At 39.4% G+C, this 19,653-nt stretch overlaps 1 protein-coding gene across 1 annotated transcript; it reads right to left on the bottom strand.

Annotated features, from left to right (window-relative positions):
- Window positions 1-658: 658 nt before the first annotated feature.
- Window positions 659-16,518, bottom strand: TM4SF18 (transmembrane 4 L six family member 18). The gene is made up of 5 exons (XM_088023102.1): window positions 16,342-16,518; window positions 13,456-13,545; window positions 6,276-6,418; window positions 1,513-1,682; window positions 659-759 (listed from the first exon to the last, which is right to left on the bottom strand). The coding sequence occupies exons 1-5, from the start codon at window positions 16,516-16,518 to the stop codon at window positions 659-661; spliced, it is 681 nt and encodes a 226-aa protein (XP_087879228.1).
- Between the last annotated feature and the right edge of the window lie 3,135 nt (window positions 16,519-19,653).

Raw genomic sequence — 19,653 nt, 5'->3', positions numbered from 1 at the left:
AGCATATATCTTTAAAGGATGGATAAAAGCAAACATTTTTAATAGTAAAAATATGAGTTTTAAAATGTTTTAATTATAAAACATGATAAAGAAAACTTGGGAAATATAGAAAAGTAGGAAGGGTCACCTATCATCCAGACAAATGACAGTTGACATTTTTCTGTAAATCCTTCTAGACTGAGTTTTTCTCCTAAATTTTGATTATTTGGTGTTTATCTTGGATGGTTATGTTTATACTGTAAACATAAATTTGTAATCTGCTTTTTTAACTAACAGTATTCATAATCTTAAAATATAATTTGTAATGACTGTGTATCATAATTTGTAATGACTATATAATATTACAACTAATGTACTACTCTTGATTTAGTCCTTCCCTTAAAGTTTAACTTTGGGGTACTTCTAATTTTCTAGAATATTAAATAATATTGTATTATTTGTATTTGCATAAAGTTTTATCTTCTATTCTTATTTAGTTCCATAGTATAGATTATTGGAAATGGATTTGTTTGACCAAAGAATATGGATGTTCCTAGAGATCCTGGCACATATTGCTTAGAAAAAAATTCCAAATTGAAGGGTGACATAGTTGGCACTTTCAGGGAGGACTATCAATTTTATAAGCAGGCTCAAAAAACACCAAATGGAGAAATCACCATCATTTAAATATTGCGTTAAGGTCTATACAGTAGATATGAGACAGATGGATGGCATCTTGATAGTGGAAAATATTTTTGTTGTCATTCAAATGATTCCAGGCTATAAAAAAAGGAAAAGAAAATGAATAAAGTAGTAAATTTGGCTTGATTAATGATCCATGATCCAGGTAGCAACTTAAATTCATAGTTCATATTCAAAACATGATGAATTAGGAAAATATCTACTTGAAAATACTAGGAAGGGTATACATTATTTTTTGTTAAATAAGACACAAGATAACTCGTTCATGATTTCTCTTCACTCTGGACTTGCTGGGTAGTTTTAGCAATTTCAACCATAACTAAATTAACATTAGTATTTTAGCAAATGAAGCAGAAGCAGTTTGGGAGGGATAAAAACATCTTTCTCTACTTTAAAACCAATTACTAATGATTCAGTATAAAGAATATTAGGTTAATGTAGCAGCATTCAGAAGAGAAATTATTTCAATGGGATAATGTTGTGAGCCTTCAATTATCTTATGAACAGGGAAATTCTCAATAAATAGTAAGACTTCGTTGTGCTCTGAGTTATTTCTACACAAAACACCTAACTGTGGCTCATTCAAAACACTTGTGCTGTTTTCACCATTCAGGACTGAGTGCGGATTTTATAATTATTCCATTGATTCAATCCACCTAGGCAAGCCAACAGACACATTGGAATATTGAAAAAAAATTGAGCTATTAGTTGAGGGCAGTAGGAATGGAAAGAAAAAGATGGGAGGCTGAAAACCTTTGAACCAGAGTCATTGAATCTTGGGTAATGGGGGGTAAAATGGAGGAGGTACAGGTGCTACTAGTGATCTACTACCTGGATGATGACCGAATAGGTTCCACACAGTATCTTGGATAACTGAGTGACTACTCTGATGAGGCAAACAATCACTTGAAGCGCACTGAGAGCTATGAGAATAGAAAATAAAATGATGTTCCACTCCACTATGTGTGCAGGTTCCAGGCACTCGGTCCATATGCTGGAATCTGTAAGGAAACTGAGAGAGAGGAGGAATATAATCAACAAGACTCATGGCCAAGTCAAAATACTTGGTCCAAGTAAGAAGGCTACAGATGTTTGTATGTTTGGGAAATTAATATATATGACTGAAATACATAATATTAAATGTGAATGAAAGCATTTAAAAAACCATTCAAATACATATATTGAGTATATAGCATGCATAAAGCATTGGGCTATGCTTATTTTCAACAGGGATCCTGCCTCAGAGACAATTTTAATTCAGTTAGAAGAGAAGACACATTCTGAAGGATTCACTAGTAATAAAAGGCAGCACGTGTCAATACCAAGAAAGGTAAAGACTGCTCATTCCCTAAAAGTCCAGAAGTTAGCCTGGGCTGTCCGGGACAAGGCTGAACTTGTGCTAGATACAAAAAATCACACATGTGGCGAAATAACAAAGTGAAATGCTTCTAGAAATTCCTAGACTTGGGGCACCTGGGTGGCTCAGTGGGTTAGGCGTCTGCCTTCCGCTCAGGCCATGATCCCAGCATCCTGGGATCAAGTCCCGTGTTGGGCTTCCCGCTCAGCGGGGAGCCTGCTTCTCAACCTCTCCCTTGGCTGCTCCCCATTTGTGCTCTCTCTTAAATAAATAAATAAAATCTTAAAAAAAAATAAATCCCTTATAAGCCTTATTTTGCTTAAAAAAGAAAAGAAAAGAAACTCCTAGAATCTGTCCCCAAAGCCCTTTCAAACAGTGGTTCCAGGATTATCTGGAGGGCTTGTGAAAATGCAGCTTGCAGAGAACCCCCCACCCCACCGCCCACCACCAAGTTTCTGATCCAGAAGGTCTGGATGAGGCTTGAGGTTTTGCATTTCTAAATTCCCAGTGTCGCTGCCGCTGCGGTTGGTTTGGAGTCCGCAGGGCGAGCACCTCTCCTTTAGAACACTGCTGCGCTCTCCTGCTGCTAAAATTTAAGTGATGAGGTAGGGATGCAAAAACTCGGAAGGTTCCGTCAGTCTAGTTTAGCACTGGATTGTGAGAATTCCACCACGCCCCAAGATGATCTTGAAAGCACGCTGAATCTACCCGACTGACATTTGCCCACTTCCGGATCCAGCATGACCCGCAGTGCTTCTCCTAAGGGTCACACTCTTGTTCAATGATATCAAAATGGAAAACTGGTCTCCTCAGAGAATTCTCCAAACAAAGATAATCAAACCTATTTGTAGGGCAGAGTTGTTCATAAATACCTTGTCAATAGCAATATGCTTTTTCCTGAGATGGCAGCTAAGGCAAAGAGCCTACTGGGCAAGTGGCCTGGAGCATTGGTGTCTGTGGTGGGACCGGTGAATTCTGCATTTCAGGGAACACCACCACCATGACTTCCCTCTTCTCTTTGTTTTTCCTTCTCCCCTACCCCCCCCCACCCTACCCCGTTTCTCTCCTATTCCCTTCTTTTAGTTCTCTTTCCTCCCTTTCTGTAGTTCCTACTCTCTATGCTCTGGGACCCTCAGAAGGACTCCGAGAATTTCCTGATCTTTCTAAAGGCACTTAGGTCTCAAGGGGCAAAAGTACTCAGTAGGGAGCTCTTGGTTCTGTAGGATCTTGGACAAGAGACTTCACATCTCTGACCCCTAGAGTCTTATTTGGACAATGGGATTAACTTATGGAATGCTGGGGTTATTAGGAATATTCAGTGAAAGGTGTGTAAAAATGCTATGGAACCTGTAAAGCCTGATACAGATAAAATTTCCTGTTACCATTTCCCTAGACCCATTCCATACACCCTCATACTCTGAACTCAGTCTCAGCCACCAGGGAAGCTAATCCCTTCAAGATCCTCACTCAAGACTTCTCAGTACATGCTTTGCACAGATCATCCAACACCTGAAAGCAAGATGACCTCCATGGTGTTGATTTTTCTTCTGGACTGTGGTGCTTATTTATTCTTCCTGTAAACCACAGAGTAGTAAATGCACTAGCAGGGTCTGGAAGGAATGGAGACGCTATTTCTGGTACTCCCTCCACAGCCTCCATATAGAGCTCTATCACAGCATTTACTTCCTTATATTTTTAAGTCTGTCTTATCTGTATCCGTATCTATTCCCTCACTAAGCTGTGTACTCTGAGAGCCCTACCGTGATTTCTACACCCCTGAATAGCCAGACCTAAGACCTAAGGCAGTGCCTGGCGCATTGCAAAGATCCACAAATGCTTGTTGAATGGAACTGATTCAGGATCCCCAGCAGTCGCCATGCCCGTGCTTGAGTCTACTGACTACCCAGCAGATGGAGCCATAAAACACTATGCTTGGTAATGATGTTAATCATAAAATCTGGCTTATCCTAAAAATTTATTAAATCTTAATCTGTGCTTTGTTTCCATTTAATTGTCAATTCTGTGAGGTGGAAATGATTTACAGAGGCTCAGGGATATCTGTTTAAGGTCATACGGTTTTGTTTTGTTTTTAAAGATTTCATTTATTTGTTTGACAGAGACAGACACAGCGAGAGAGGGAACACAAGCAGGGGGAGTGGGAGAGGGAGAAGCAGGCTTCCCACTGAGCAGGGAGTCTGATGTGAGGCTCGTTCCCAGGACCCTGGGACCATGACCTGAGCTGAAGGCAGACGCTTAACGACTGAGGCACCCAGGTGCCCCTAAGGTCATACAGTTTGTAAGTAGCAGTTGGAAGACGTGAACCCAGATGTGTAAGCATTGAAGGCCTGTGCTATGAGGGCAATGTTCACTCCAAAACCTCCATCTTAGCAGAACGTTCTGTCAGGTCCGTGTGAGCTCCTAGAGGGAAGTAAAACTGTGTGACTTATCTTTGATTCTGTAGCACCTAATTCAAGGCCTGGGCCCAGTAGATGCTCAAGAAATATTTGTTGAAAAACATACAAATGAATAACTGATTTGTGGAACTTTAACATTAACACTTGTTCCACCCAGAATTTGCCAAGGTTTGGAAACTTCTCTAGGAGACCAGAGACTTAACTTCCCTTCATGGCTTCTAATGTTTTACCCCCAAATATTTGTCCGTAGCTGGAGTCAGGTGAATACAAATATCAAGGGCAACTTTCAATCTGTACCTCTGAAACAAATAATACAATATGTGTTTAAAAAAAAAAAGAAGAAGAAGATAGCAGAAGGGGAAGAATGAAGGGGGGGAAATCGGAGGGGGAGACGAACCATGAAAGACGATGGACTCTGAAAAACAAACTGAGGGCTCTAGAGGGGCGGTGGTGGGAGGATGGGTTAGCCTGGTGATGGGTATTAAAGAGGGCACGTTCTGCGTGGAGCACTGGGTGTTATACACAAACAATGAATCATGGAACACTACATCAAAAACTAATAATGCAATGTATGGTGATTAACATAACAATAAAAATTTAAAAAAAAGAGTAATGGAGAGGCATGTGGGCAATCTCAGATTCTTGCACTGAAAGGGAAATCTTCTTTGGTTTGGGGGTCTGGGGATGATGGCACAAAAAAATCATTTTTTGCACCTAGTGGGGTTTTTTTCATTAGGGTCCCCTTTCCTGAGCCCCTAAAGTCCCACAGGAGTGGTCTGAAATGCCTGAGGTTATTTTCTAGGTTCTCCCGACCTGAGAGAGAGCTCTGCTCGCAGCACGTGGCACTTGGTGGAACCTTCAGGACAAAGGTGGCTATGGGCACAAAAGAAGTTTTGCAATCCAGGCCTAGCTGAGCATGAAAGACTTCAAATAGATGTGGGTCTTGAACAACAGAGCCAGTCATAGGGAACTGAGAAGAGACTGTAACTTCCTTAGGGAGTGGTACAGACACTCCCTCTGTTTATACCATTAGAATTCTGAGCATAGGACAAGATCAAGAGAGATTCAATGGACGTCTCCTGCATCTCTAGATGGCCCTGCTTCCTCTAGAGCTGTCTCTGCAGATGGTGGCAGGTACAGTGCCAGTGTGAGGTGTTCTGCAATCCAGCACTGGGTTCCCCAACAGCTAACTGAACGACCAGCCCTCTAAGTAAGGCTGCCTTCCTAGACTCTTCTTCAGTCCACACTAGATCTTCTCCTGGTTCCCCCACAAACCCCTGCACCTGGTCGTGTCCCCGGATCTCACTCTGAACTTGGCCGCTCACGCTACCTGCTTCTATCTCTGTGTTGTCCCTGATGGTATAGAGTGGGTAACACCATCCAAGGGCACTGGGATTCTCTCCCAGACAAGCCCCTTCCCAGCTGTAACAGACTGCACAATCCAAACTGGCCACACAACAAAACTGAGTTGTTAGAATCATTGAAGTCCTAGGCTCCAGCAGTTGCCAGGCCACAGAAACCACGAAGCTTTGCTCTGAAGTTTGGAAGAAACACACCTTTCACTTGGATATCTCCACATCAACCTCAAAATAGTGAATGCAAATGACATTAAAAGACTGGCCAAAGAAAGAGAGAGAGAGAGAGAGAGGAAAAACGTCTAAACAGAGATCTATGCAGGAAGAAATTGGTCTATTATTTAATAGGAAAATTCTGCACTAACATACCCACATGGAAACCCAAAGTGACCATGGAAAATGAGCATGAGCATGAAGCCAGGTGTTTCTGGCTTTCTGAGCCCCTTGATTTAGAGAATTATTCCTTACCGTCCTGCAGTGCCTTCAAAGGCATACTCCCAGCCATCCAGTGTGCGGCAGTAGGGACCCTGAACGAGGCCCAGAGCAGATATGACCAGGCAGTATCCAGAGAAAGCAATTCCAAGGGCAGAAAAGATCATCGACAGTAGTGTCTAAATTAAACACAGAAGAAGGAGGTCAGAAAAAAAAAAAAAGAAGAGGAAGGAGGAGGAGGAGAAGGTGGTGGAGGAGGTTGGTGTCATCGAATGAGACGAGGGGGTATTGTGGATAAATGTTCAGATAGGTACCTTCCCCTACTCACCCAAATCTGCTGCATGCAGTCTGTGTAAATGCCCACAGAAAAACAGAAACATTTAATCCAAACCCACCTGATCTTTAAAATAAGTTTTTAAAATGACTTTTTGTTTGGGATTCCACAGAGGATCCTAGTTAATTTACTACATTTCTTCCTTTCTTCTGGAATTTCAATATCAAAATAATGATCATACATTAATGCAGTGAAAGGGTGTGACCAATCCATCTATATTTACTAAAGGCGTTCTTTTCTACATTGGGTGGGTTCTCTAAGAATCAGAAGCTAGGACCTTGGCTTTTCTCCTGTGAAGATGATATGTGAATACCTTCACTTACAGGAATATGAGGGGAAATATCAGGTGTTAGCCTACATGGCCATATTTATGTTCAAGTGAGGATAAGATTGATGGGGAAGAGGGTGTTTTCCTTGGAGTAGAGAGAATGAGCAGTGTTCACAGGCAGATCAGTACAAGCAGAGTTGTAAGGGTAAATAGATTAGTGTGATCTAAGAGAGGGTTCCCACCAAGCATTAGAGAGAAGTTCATGAAGACCAGATTGACACGTTTGCTAATGTTGGGGAAATGGGGCTGTTGGACACAATCCAGCCTTCAGCATTGCTTACAAAGTGAGTGCAACTTGGTATATGCAGGCAGAAGGTGACTTTGAATGCTGGATCAAGGAGGGTGGGCTTCATCCTTCAGGGCAAGTAGCTTTCCCCCGCCCCCATACCTTTCACTTAATTTTTTTTTTCAAATCTACCAAAAAGTTGAACATACAGTATAGTATACTAGAGTCAATGTATCTTTGTATAGTCTTTGTCTAGACTCATCTTCTGTGAATATTTTATCATTTTTGCTTGCTCTCTCTCTGTATGTGTATGTATATATCCATGCACATGTATGTATTTATTTACACATTTCTGTTCCCGAACCACTTGAAAGTAGGTTGTAGATACTGTGATATCTCACTCCTAAACCCATCAGCACATATCTCCCCAAAATAAAGATATTCTATTATTCTGCAACTGTGTTTTGCTTTTTTGTACAGAATCCAATGAGAGTTTATGCACAGGGTTACATCTCTTTAGTTTCCTTTGATCTACATTAGTCTTACTGCCTTTTTGTTTTTTAGAATATTAAATTGTTTTTGAACAATCCCAGTCAGTTGTCTTATAGAATGTCCCCCACAATCTGGGCTACTCTGATTTCTTCCTCACAACTAGACTTGGGTTAAACATTTTGGCAAGAACACCTGATGGGCATGAATACCTTAGGGACCTCTCACTGCTATTGGTGATGTCCTTGACCTCTTGGTTAAGGTGGTGTCCTTCAGGTCTATAAACATATATTTTCCACTTTGCAATTAGTAAATAATTGGTGAGGTAATATTTTGAGACTGTGTAATATCCTATCCCCCAAAGACATTTCAACGATGGATTTACCATCCACTGATGAGCCTCATATCCATTGATTACTAATTGTCACAATGACAGGTTGCAGGGTGCTGCTTATCTCATTCTATCATTTCTTCTGCATTTATACCTTATTACTTTTCTGCACAGAAAAACTTCCATTTCCCATCTCTCTCTTTCTCTATTATTGTATATGTATGGATTTTCTAATTCAATGTGTTATCATTCATAACTGTTATTATTCTTTTAGATGCTCATTTGGTCCAAATATGGCCAGTGAGAACATCCTGTCAAGTCAATTCCTGCCAAGTCAAGCCCTTTGAGATATCCCTGTCGTTCTTTGAACACCTCCTTACTTCCTGGCACAAAATGTACCAAGCTCATTTTGAATTTATAAATAACCAGAATAGCTCTTTTTCCAACAAGCCATGTACTTGGTTTTTGAGTAAGGAAGTGACATGAACCAATATATAATTTTGAAAGATGGCTCTGCGGTGATGGCATGCCAGCCAGAAGTGAGAGAGCCCAAAACAAGGATTCTGTGTCAAGGCAATTTCAACTTGCAGTGACAAAGACAAGCCCTGGAGGAAAAGACGTTGGGGAGGAAATAAGTAGCTAGAGATGGACTAAAAAAAAAAAAAAAAAAAAAAAAAAAATCCAGAATGAAAGGTACAGAGATAGGGATGCCAAAAAGGGTAGTTTGGTTTGGGAGACAACTTAATCTGGTTTTAGAAATGTTGCTTTCAAGTGAGAGTAGAACAGCCAAGTTAGTTGATGATAAATTCAAAACTTGAGACCAGAAAAACTGAGCACAACAAACCTGTGATTTGGGGAACAAAAGTGATCTCACATTATATATCTCTCAAATAATTTAACATTATTTTACTGATTATAACATTAATACATGCTCATTATGGGAAATCAGAAAAAAAAAATATTTAAAAACCCAAAGAAGAAAGGAACAATTCTGCTTTTTTCCTATTTGATATTATTTCATTGGCATCTTCCCATTGATTAAAAGATCATTCAAATTATATTTCTCATACTGATTTTAATAGAATGTTGCCCCATCAGGGGATGAGACAAGCTACGTTTTTTTTTTAACAGATTATTGACTGTTACACTTTACAAAGAAAATTTACCTATTCACCAATGCCATCTTCCAAAAAGGAAGAAGAATGTTCTGAAAAGATTGAGCTCCTTGTTTACCAAATACACTCTTAAGCAGTTCACTGGAAAGATCAACGAAGAATTTCTTCATTTGGTGAAACTGGTAACCATAGCATAGGACATATATTTGTGTATATATACAAATTACAGTCTAATGAGTAGATACCATTGCACAATTGAGCCTCGAAATAAAGCAGGAATAAGAATCTCTCTGAGTCAGTTTCATTTTCTATAAACTGTAAATAATGTAGATGATTATAGTACCTACATAACGGAGATGTTTCAAAATTAAAGAACACAGTGGATGTAAAAATTATTTCAAAAGTGTAACTATAATCACAATTTTTATCTATTATTCCAAGCGTCTCTATTTGGCAGATAGTTGTTTTCCAGGGTTAACAACACACAGGATTTTGGCAGAAAATGAAACTCCACAGAAGAATGAATAGCAAACAAGAAGTTAATGGAGTTCAGGTCACCCCCATAATATGGCACCTTAGCAGACTGAATATTTTAAACTGAAGGAGTTTGAGAAAATGGCAGAAACAGGATGGTCACTCCGACCCCTCCCAGCCCCTTCACCCTTCTTCTCTGAAACAGGTCATAAAACTCCCATGTGAAAGTTACCCTCTCTGTACAAGGAGGAAAAGGAAGACATTTTTATCAGCAGAGACAGGGAATTTGGGACCAAGAAACCTATGTAAACAAACTTCATTAAACTCAACCTTATCTTCCTAGTTACTTCTTCACCATTTACTACCCCTAGCCCAAACCCCCACCCTTGCCAATTCTTTACAAATTCATTGCTGTTTCTTGCTACTCTGGTCACTCCTTTAGGCCTTCATTCTCTTGTGAAGGCTCCCATGTATACATAAAATTCAATAAAATGTGTACCCCTTTCTCTTGCTAATCTGTTTTTGTCAGTTTAAATTTCAGATTGAGTGCCAGGAACCCTAAGAGGGTCAAATAAAACTTTTTTTCCGCTACAGTATCTGGCACCCAACAGGGGGCACCATTGGCTGGGAACCCCTTGCTTGGTCCAGGAGCTATGGTTAGAGATCCTGGATCTGTGACAAAAGCCACAGAAGAATTTTTGCCATGTCAGTTTCTTGGATCTCTGCCTGTGGGGGACTGGTCCAGGGTAGGTGGTAAGAGTCTTTTCCTTTTCAGATTCAGATTGGCAGGGGAAAACATTTATAAAAATTAGTTCTTTGGATTGTGACTCTGGTTAAAATTTGGTTTTGAGTTATCCATTGGTTATTGATCCTTTCCCTCCCAGGGACAGCTAATCAATTTCCTGTTTGTCTCTTTTTTGTGTTCTGAGAAATTGGCTTGGCTTTCTGCCTGTCAGGGCATGCAAGTGTCAGTTCTTGGAGGCAACCAACTGTCAGGTTGTAAGCCCCCAAAAATCTGCCATACAGAAATTTGGGCTGCACCCCACTGTGGCTAGCATCCTACCAACTGTCGCCAGCTTTCAGGAGGAGTTGTCTAAGTCTTTCTTTTGTTAACTTTGGGAGTGATTCTGGATCTTGGGAGGGCTGCATCTTTTGCACCCTCCTTGGGGACATCTCTTGCATCCATGGTTAAGTTTTGGTTTTGGTTTCAAGTCATTTGGTTTAAATATTTGAAACAATTTTTTTAAGGGGCTGTATGGTCAGAAGTTGGCCAAATTGAAGGTTGATATTCAGACCCTGATAGAAATTTTTTTTGGATTAGTCTTTGTATTTAGGAATACTTAATTTATATGAGCATTCATTTATCTCTATGTCAATTAGAATAGAACTTTTTTTGAGAGATTTTATAAATTATTTTGGTAATACCATCTGGAGGTAGAAAAATATCACACATCTGTAACAGACATATACAGACATAAATAAGCATATAGAAAGACACAGAGATCGTATGGCCTTTGTTTTTAAATTTTAGCCACATACCAGGTACGTTGATACAAAAGTCACCAGTTTATAAAAGAGTCCAAATTGTGTTTCTGGCCGATGGAACAAGTTATGGCTACCCATTCAGATGGCTAAAGTTTTTTACTAATAGTTGTGAAGAAGACTTTTAAGATTTTTATCTGCCCTTGACAAGTAATCTTATGAAGTCTGTGCTAGATTTTGGCAAGGGAGTTTTTATAGCAATTGGTTTTGTAAAAATGTATGCTTTAGAAATTATGGAAATAGCATATTCATGAATTTGCCAATCAATAGGATGTTGACATCTATAACACTCCACAATTGCTTACTTCCTGGTTTTCACTAGAAATTTAAGTTTCTAAGAGTTAAGAATTCTAATATATGGAATTAAAACTGCTAAAAAAAAAAGAAAGTAAAACTACTAGAAATAAGAGGAGAACAACTCTGTGTACAAGAAAAAAAAGTAGGTGTTTTGGTAGAAAAAAAAAAGTATGAGTTACGGAGATGTGTTTTTGTTGAGGGCAAAGGAAACTTTTGGGGAAAACTTTTTCTCCTCTGTCAAGTGAATCAATTTCCATTGCAGAGCTTCAGCAGCTCCAAACCTGGGCAGACTCACAGTTAGCCTTCAAGATGTGCTTTATTTAATTTAAATGAGAATTAATTGCCGCCATGCTGTAATTGAGAAGTTGTACAAAAAGCTCCATATTTCTACTTTCCACTGAAAACTGAGAAACACTGCCCAGTTTTGTCATGATAACAATCGGCTGGACTTGAGGAGTGGCTCCCTCTCTTCCTTAAACAGAGACTTGCTCTAATGCCTACCAGGCTCAGTTCTTTCATTTCCATCAGGTAATTGCTCCTGGGGGCATATGAACTGGGACCCCTATTCTAAAGCCCTACCTTGAAAGAACCAAGCAGGGAATTCAGAGAATCCCCTCTCCCTTCCTCCTGCTTTTCCCTTTGAGATACCAGTCATCTCATTCAATTTGATTATCAGACTCTGTCCAGACTCCACACTGTCTACAGCATCCATTTGTGCTGGAGATGCTAATAGTCAAGGCAAATTGAACACATTTATTTTTATTATGAACCTAATGGAACATACGTTTGTTTTCTAGAGATTCCCTGAATATCATTTAGGTTAATCTTTACCTGACTCTATTGCTTCAACTCGGCAATTTTGAAAGCTTTTCCGTACGTATAATACCAGCAGCTACCTGGGGATGTCTGAGTTGGTTGGTTGGTTAAGAAAATACATACACCCAAAAAGCACACGTGCGTGCACGTGCACAGAGTGTCTTTCAAATCTTCAAATCTTCTCCTCCAGAAGCACAGTTCTAAATTTAACAGCTAATTTAGTCTTCCAACACATCTGTCAAAGAAAGCTGGACATGTCGTCTTGGCTGCGCATTAAAATCTGGTTGCCCCTTGGACCAACTAGTTCAGGATGTCTGGGGATGGGATCCCAACTCCAAGCTCTCAGATGATTGCAACAGGCAGCCACGGTGGGCAGTCACTGCTGCAAGATATGCCTACCAGGCCTCCAGGAAAGTCCTTTTAGTTAATACATCACACGTTCTCTCTGAGCCACAGGTAATTCATATCAGTATGAGTAACAATGATCTAAGTCACTGGGTAAGTGTGAAAAAAACTATAAAGTGCTATGCAAATATGATTAAAAGATGATGACCCTGAAGAAAAGGATAATGATGGAAATGTAGGAGCCTAGCACCTGCCTGCTGAGCACAGGCTTAGAAAATTTGGTTGTATTATTCTCTCTTGATTCTATTTAAATTATTTTTAAAATCCCAGTTTAAAAAAATGTACATCACATATACCCAACACATGGATAAATCTAATCATTATGCTGAGTGACAGAAGCCAGATACAGAAGAAAAATTCTGCATGATTCTATTCACATAGACTACAAGCTAATCTATAGTGACATAAAGCAGATCAAAGATTAATCTTTCAGGGGTGATAGAAATGTTCTGTGTCTTGATTGTGATGGTGGTTGCTTGGGTGTATTTGGCTGTCAAAACTCATGGAATTGTACAATTTTAATGGATGCCATTTATTGAATGTAAATCAGTCCTCAAAGTTGAAAAGGGAAAAAAAATAAACTCACAGAAACCCAGTTAGGAAAAGGTAGTATTATTTTCCAATTTCATGTCTTTAAATCCTGAACTTCGGGAAGAACATCAGCAAGACAAAGGTGGAGGAAAGACAATAAACAAAATGGACGATTTTTTTTTTTTTTTTTTTTTTTTAGTAAACTCTTGGGCTCTGAATTGAAAGGATCATGGAGAGGGGACAATAATGTCAATATATTCATGTTTCTGAGTGAGAGGAAAGAGAGCCAGAGACCACTCAACCATCCTCAAAGTACTATTGCTCTTACCATGTATTTTTTGCTGCAGTTTTCACTCTGGCAACATTTATAGTTGCTATCATTCTCCAATACAAGAAGAACTGCTGCTACTATAAGCATCTGTAGTAGGGAAGAGAGGAAATATCAGAAATGAAATACTAGTCATAATCAGAGCACAGTGATTCAGAGCAGGGACTCTGGGGTCAAGTGGACCTGGGTTTGAATCCCAGTGCTGCCATTTTCTAACTGTGTGAGCTTGAGAGTCCTTCCCTATAAAATGGTGCTGCGAACTCATCTCATTGGGTTGTTAGGAGGTCATGTATGCAAAATTTTGAACATAGTGCTTGATTTATAGTAAGTGATTGATAAATGTTAGCTATTATTGGCATGGCATCAAAAGCTAATGATTAAGCAGTAAATGGTATGGACATGGGAATACCACCCCACACAGCAAACCTGCATTTCTCACTGACTCAGTTGCAGAGGTCAAAGGAAAATCATTCACCAGACTTTGCTGTTTGCCAGCCTCTCTCCATTTACTGCCCTCTGGGAATGCAGGTGAGAGGCATGGTTAATCTGAAACTACGTGTCTTAATTCAAAGTAAAGTCAATTTGATTTGCCCAAGCATTCAAGTCATCTCAGGTTCAAATTTTCAAGTGTGCTTTGTCTCTATCAAGCCGACAGACTGGGAGAATTCAATGTATTCTACTTCCTTTTCTTGGTATCTTAAGCAAAGGGCTGAAGTTCTGAAAAGAACGTGGATTTCTTTACTGTAATAGTTCCCAGTTTGGGCAGGTATGGACCGTGAATTGCTTCTGACAAATTCTCCACCTAGCCTTTACTCCCAATGCTCAGGACTGAATCTTGAAGCTGAGTTCATTGTTATTTTACTATGTGCAGTCAACATTTCCAGTTTCCAAGTTCGTCAGCTTTTGTTTGTCTACTTATTTATTTATCTACATCCCTCTTCTTTCTCTTAAAAAGATTTGATGCAGTAACAATCATGTTTTTCAAGAATCCTTTGACAATGGAAAATAGAGAACTGGTTCTTTTCTAACTTTTAAATTTTACACAGAATATAAGCCAAAGAGTCTTATATTCTCCTCCTTTCAACACCATTAGTTATCGCAGATTTTAGTAGATTCTGGTTTAATCTTATCAATGCCTTGCAACCCTTCTATTGACTACAGTGACATATTGAGGGAAACTGATGAGAGAAGGCACAGTGCAACAGGTACAGTAACTGGCTTCATTACAATATTAGTAGAAATAATTAGACCTAGACCCTGGAGTCCTGTGTCCTAAGAGAAACACAGGCATCGCTCGTGTTGAAAGAGAAACTGCTTTTTTTTTCATTGTAAAATTATAACTGGAATACAGGGCTCAAGCATAATGGAGGAACATTACCCCAAATCCCACACCCTCACATGTTTTTATGTATTTACTCCCAGTATATTACCACATGTGTATATTTTGCATAATTGTAATCGTAACTTATTCACTATTTTTGTATCTTTTCTTTTTTTCTTAACACAAAATAATATGCATTTTCCATGTTATTACATCTTCATAATTATCATTTTCATCACCATAGAAAGTGAATGTACCACAATTTATTTGGCCAATTCTATGCTAGGGGGCTCCTACTAATTACTTACTATTATGAATAATGCTGCCATAAATATCTATGTATGCATCTCTTTCCTTATTATGGATTATTTGCTCAGAATTTATTCTCAGGTTTAGGATTACTAAGTCAAAAGACATAAACATTTTCATGGATCTTAATATAGCATATCAAAATCTTCTCCAAAAGGTTTGCATTCACTTATAGTACAATAACCAAACAATTCATTATGTACCTACCTATCACATAGCAACTTCAATAGCATTGGATATCAATACTTTAAAGTTGACTAACTTCATATGCAAATTAGTAACTAAACGAAAACTGTTTTCAACATAGTTATTCAAATATTATAATAATTAAGCGCCCGTGAAGATGTAGAGATAAATTACAATGCATTTTCTTTTATGTCATCGGTGGTATAGTAAGCTTGTAGTGCACAATGTGCTGTTTTTAGAAATGATATGATCGGGAAAAGTGTTTTTTCCTCTGACTTGCCAACATGATTTACTATCAGCTTGTTTTTAAAGAGCACAAAGACATCAGGAAAACATCCATGGATTCTGACTGTAAATAATTTGATTTCATTTTCAGAAACATCCCCCATTCTGAGGTGTATAATATCAGACTATTTAATGATGATCTGGCCCATTCTTCAACAAGTATTTATAATCACAATATTCGCTGGCTATATCAGCCTCCGTCCTGGGCACTTCCTTCATGAGATTTTATTGAATCCCCACAATTACCCTAAAAAGTAAATGCTATCACTCCCATTTTTCAGATGAAGACACTGAGGCTCAAAGACATTGAGGAGCTTCCTCAAGGTCTCATGACACAAATGGCAGAGCTTGTATTTGAACACAAATTTGAATCTCCAAATCTCTGTTTTTTCCACGCGGTCTTGATACCTCTCCAATCTAGAGAAATCATGAGTGCAGATAGAAAGTATTCTAGAAAAGAGCACTGCCACTGGACATTAAACAGCTTAAACCAACACACAGGGCTCATGAGGACATAGTATTTCGACCAGCCAGCAACCCACAGACTTTCATTAGGACTAATTTCCTGCACTGCTGAAGTGACATAAATGGGCAGCTTACCGATGACAAAGCCACCCTCCCAAGCCCTCACAGACTACCTGTCCCTCTACCCCCACCCATTTCCAAATCCTAAACCCAGGATTAGTGGCATGATTTTTCCATTATTCATTATTTCTGCTAGGAACAAGACAATGCTTAGTAAAACACCCCCTTCTGCAACCCCAAGTCTCCAAAGTCACACTTACCATGATACCTGAGAAACAGATTCCTTCAAAATACCACACGTAGTTGGTGAGTTTATTGCTGGATGCATAGGAAGTTTGCCCATTTGGGAAATACAATAATATATTCACAATTATGCTCCAAAGTGCAAGCAGAATCAGCAGACCACTTAAGCAGCCTCCACATTTCCGAGACCCCATTTTACCCTGCTCAGAACCTGCAGGAGATTTCAAGAGTGTAGAATTACATAAAGCCTAGTTTTCTTCCTACCTGTCCCTTTTTTTTTTTCTTTTTGAGATTACCTACCACTTTCTGGGTCAGAGCCCTTCACTTCATATTCATGAGAAGCCCAGGGCTCGGACAGAACTGCAGCCCGCAATCTCTGGTGAGAAATAGTGGTTTACTGTTTGGAGAACAATAGACAATGATCCAGGGCTGAAGAGCTGAGCTGGTCTTCATCCTGTGCCAAAGGAATGCGGTGTTTTTACTGCATTTTAAAATAAGTCATTTTCCTCTGGATTACAGAAAGAAAGCCTTAACCCTGAGCATATTTTTAAGAAGGAAGTTGGGGTGGGGGGTGGGGTTGGAATCAAATCTGGCAAATTTCATCCAATGGTGAACAGGGAGGTTAAAGAGAAAACTACCAAGGAAGTTTATGCTATAGCAGAGAATGTACTGTATCCTGACTTTATGTATCTACCCTTCATTCAGTATTCTCTATTTTGTGCTCACTATTCACCAAGCTTTGTTCCAACTGCAGGGGGCACAAAAAGACAAAAACAGGGACAGGCTGATGGGGGAGAAAAACAAGACATCCCTGTGGGTGAGGTTACTGTTGCAACACGGGTACAGTTTTCCTTCCAAGAGTTCATCTCTGTGATTTCTACCTCTCTGGAAAATAATAACAGGTATAAATTCGTATCTCTCTTGCTGCTTAGGAAAATGGGTAAAAGAATCTGGGTAACTTGATTAAGATTTTATGTGTAAGAAGTTTGAAACAAGGATTTAAGAATTATCGCTTTTAAATGACTGCCCTGAATCAAAAGAGCCACAGGTCCTTCTAATTAGGATGACATGAGGAAAGGATTAAGGGAAGGCATCTTGGCACAGTTTTTTTTTTTTCAAAAGATTCTGTTTATTTATTTATTTGAGAGAGCCAGCACAAGCAGGGGGAGAGGGGCAGAGGGAGAAGCAGACGCCCTGCTGAGCAGGGAGCCTGACTCATGGCTAAATCCCAGGACACTGAGATCATGACCAGAGCCAAAGGCAGGTGCTTAACCAACTGAGCCACTCAGGCACCCCCACCCTTTTTTAATGATTTTATTTATTTATTTATTTGAGAGAGAGAGAGAGAGAGAGGAATTGTTGATACTACTATGTTAAAGATGATGCGGACAACGGTGGTAAGGAATATAAAGAAAGAGGTGTCACCTCTTTCTATTGGTAACAGCAGAACCCTATTCAACTTAACCTTTTTAAAAATTATTTAATTATTTATTTCTTTATTTGACAGGGACAGAGTGAGAGAGAGAGCACAAGCAGGGGAAGCAGCAGAGGGAGAAGCAGGGAACCCAACATGGGGCTCAATCCCAGGACCCTGGGATCATGACCTGAGCCAAAGGCAGATGCTCAACCAACTGAGCCACTCAGGCGCCCCTCACTTAACTTTCTTAAGTCTCAACTTCCTCATCTGTGAAATGGAAATTTAAAAAAAAAATTATGCCTTCCCTAGAAGAATAATATGAGGGTTAAACAAGATTTTGTGTACAAACCACAGTGTCAAGTGATATAGAAGGAGTAGACAATAAATCGGAGCCATCATTAACAATAAAAAGAGCAGTTATAGGGACATAATTGTCAAAATAGTACAGAAAGCAGAAGTAACGTCTGCTCTCTTGGTACCCAAAGAGTTCTGTTTCATGAGCTCTTAAATCTTGATCCCAGAAGTATTTACATTAATTTGTTAGTGTCCTCCAGAAATTATTAATATTCTATAATATATATACTTTTAATTCAAGGGAATAAAAACTTATTTTATATAAATAATGTAATATTATATTCATACTTTTTTTAAAAAAAATTGAGATCTTTGGATCCACTTTTGGATTCAAACAAAACAAACCTAGAAACTAAATCTTATTCTAGGATGGGTTCCAAAGAGATTTCTTGGCACCCCTGGTGAGCGTGATTTTTTTTTCCCTAGTGTTTTTGAGCAAAGTGCATCACAAAGTCTGGTCATTGGATTTTTTTTCCAGGGACATAGAAGCAAACTAAAATCATACTTACTAGAACCCTTAGGATGATAGGGAGAGCAACAGTTTTGGCTGAATATTTATTGAGCACCTCTTATGCGCCAGGCAGTGTTCTAAGAGCTGGGGAGAGATGGATCCATGAAGGGGATAGTTCAAAATCCTTGCCGTTGTAAAGCTTACATTCTATTGTGGGGAGATTAACAATAAAAAAAATATATAGCTTGTCAGGTAGTGATCAGTATGGCTAAAATAAATCAAGAAAAGGGCAAGCAGGAGTGCCAGAGACTAGGGATGGGAATATCATTTCAAACAGGGTGGTCAGAAAAGACCTTAACAAGAAGATGACATCTGAGTAAAGTTGTGAAGGCAGTGGAGAGTGTGAGCCATGTAGGGAACTTGGGGGGAAAGGATTCCAGGCAGAGAGAATGGCAAGTGTACAAAAGCCCTGAGGTCGAAGTGGATCCTGGCGAGGAGACCACTGTGGATAGAGCCAAGTGAAGGGGGGGAAAGGTAGTAACATCTGAGATTAGTTTTTTTGGGGGGGGGTCCTTGGGTTTTTTTTTTATTTTTATTGTTATGTTAATCACCATACATTACATCATTAGTCCTTGATGTAGTGTTCCATGATTCATTGTTTGTGCATAACACCCAGTGCTCCACGCAGAATGTGCCCTCTTTAATACCCATCACCAGACTAACCCATCCCCCCACCCTCCTCCCCTCTAGAACCCTCAGTTTGTCTCTCTTGGTTCGTCTCCCCCTCCGACTTACTCCCCTTCATTCTTCCCCTCCTGCTATCTTCTTCTTTTTCTTTTTTCTTAACATATGTTGCATTATTTGTTTCAGAAGTACAGATCTGTGATTCAACAGTCTTGCACAATTCACAACGCTCACCATAGCACATACCCTCCCCAATGTCTATCACCCAGCCACCCCATCCCTCCCACCCCCCACCACTCCAGCAACACTCAGTTTGTTTCCTGAGATTAAGAATTTCTCATATCAGTGAGGTCATATGATACATGTCTTTCTCTGATTGACTTATTTCACTCAGCATAACACCCTCCAGTTCCATCCACGTCG

Source organism: Eumetopias jubatus, unplaced genomic scaffold, assembly GCF_037043125.1.
Source record: "Eumetopias jubatus isolate StellerSeaLion01/CBP00866 unplaced genomic scaffold, mEumJub1_p1.0 scaffold_1, whole genome shotgun sequence".
Taxonomy (NCBI): Eukaryota; Metazoa; Chordata; class Mammalia; order Carnivora; family Otariidae; genus Eumetopias; species Eumetopias jubatus.
Note: the sequence above shows the minus strand (reverse complement) of the source record. Positions and strands in the feature narration are given on the sequence as shown.

What these genes read in the sequence shown, in the direction of transcription:
- TM4SF18 (XM_088023102.1), bottom strand. Translation starts at nt 16,518, where the DNA reads ATGGGGTCTCGGAAATGTGGAGGCTGCTTAAGTGGTCTGCTGATTCTG. An exon ending in TCTGTTTCTCAGGTATCATG is followed by an intron (nt 13,546 to 16,341) that starts GTAAGTGTGACT and finishes TCCCTACTACAG; the next exon opens with ATGCTTATAGTAGCAGCAGT. An exon ending in TTTGAAGGCACTGCAGGACG is followed by an intron (nt 1,683 to 6,275) that starts GTAAGGAATAAT and finishes GTTTCCTTACAG; the next exon opens with ATTCCAGCATATGGACCGAG.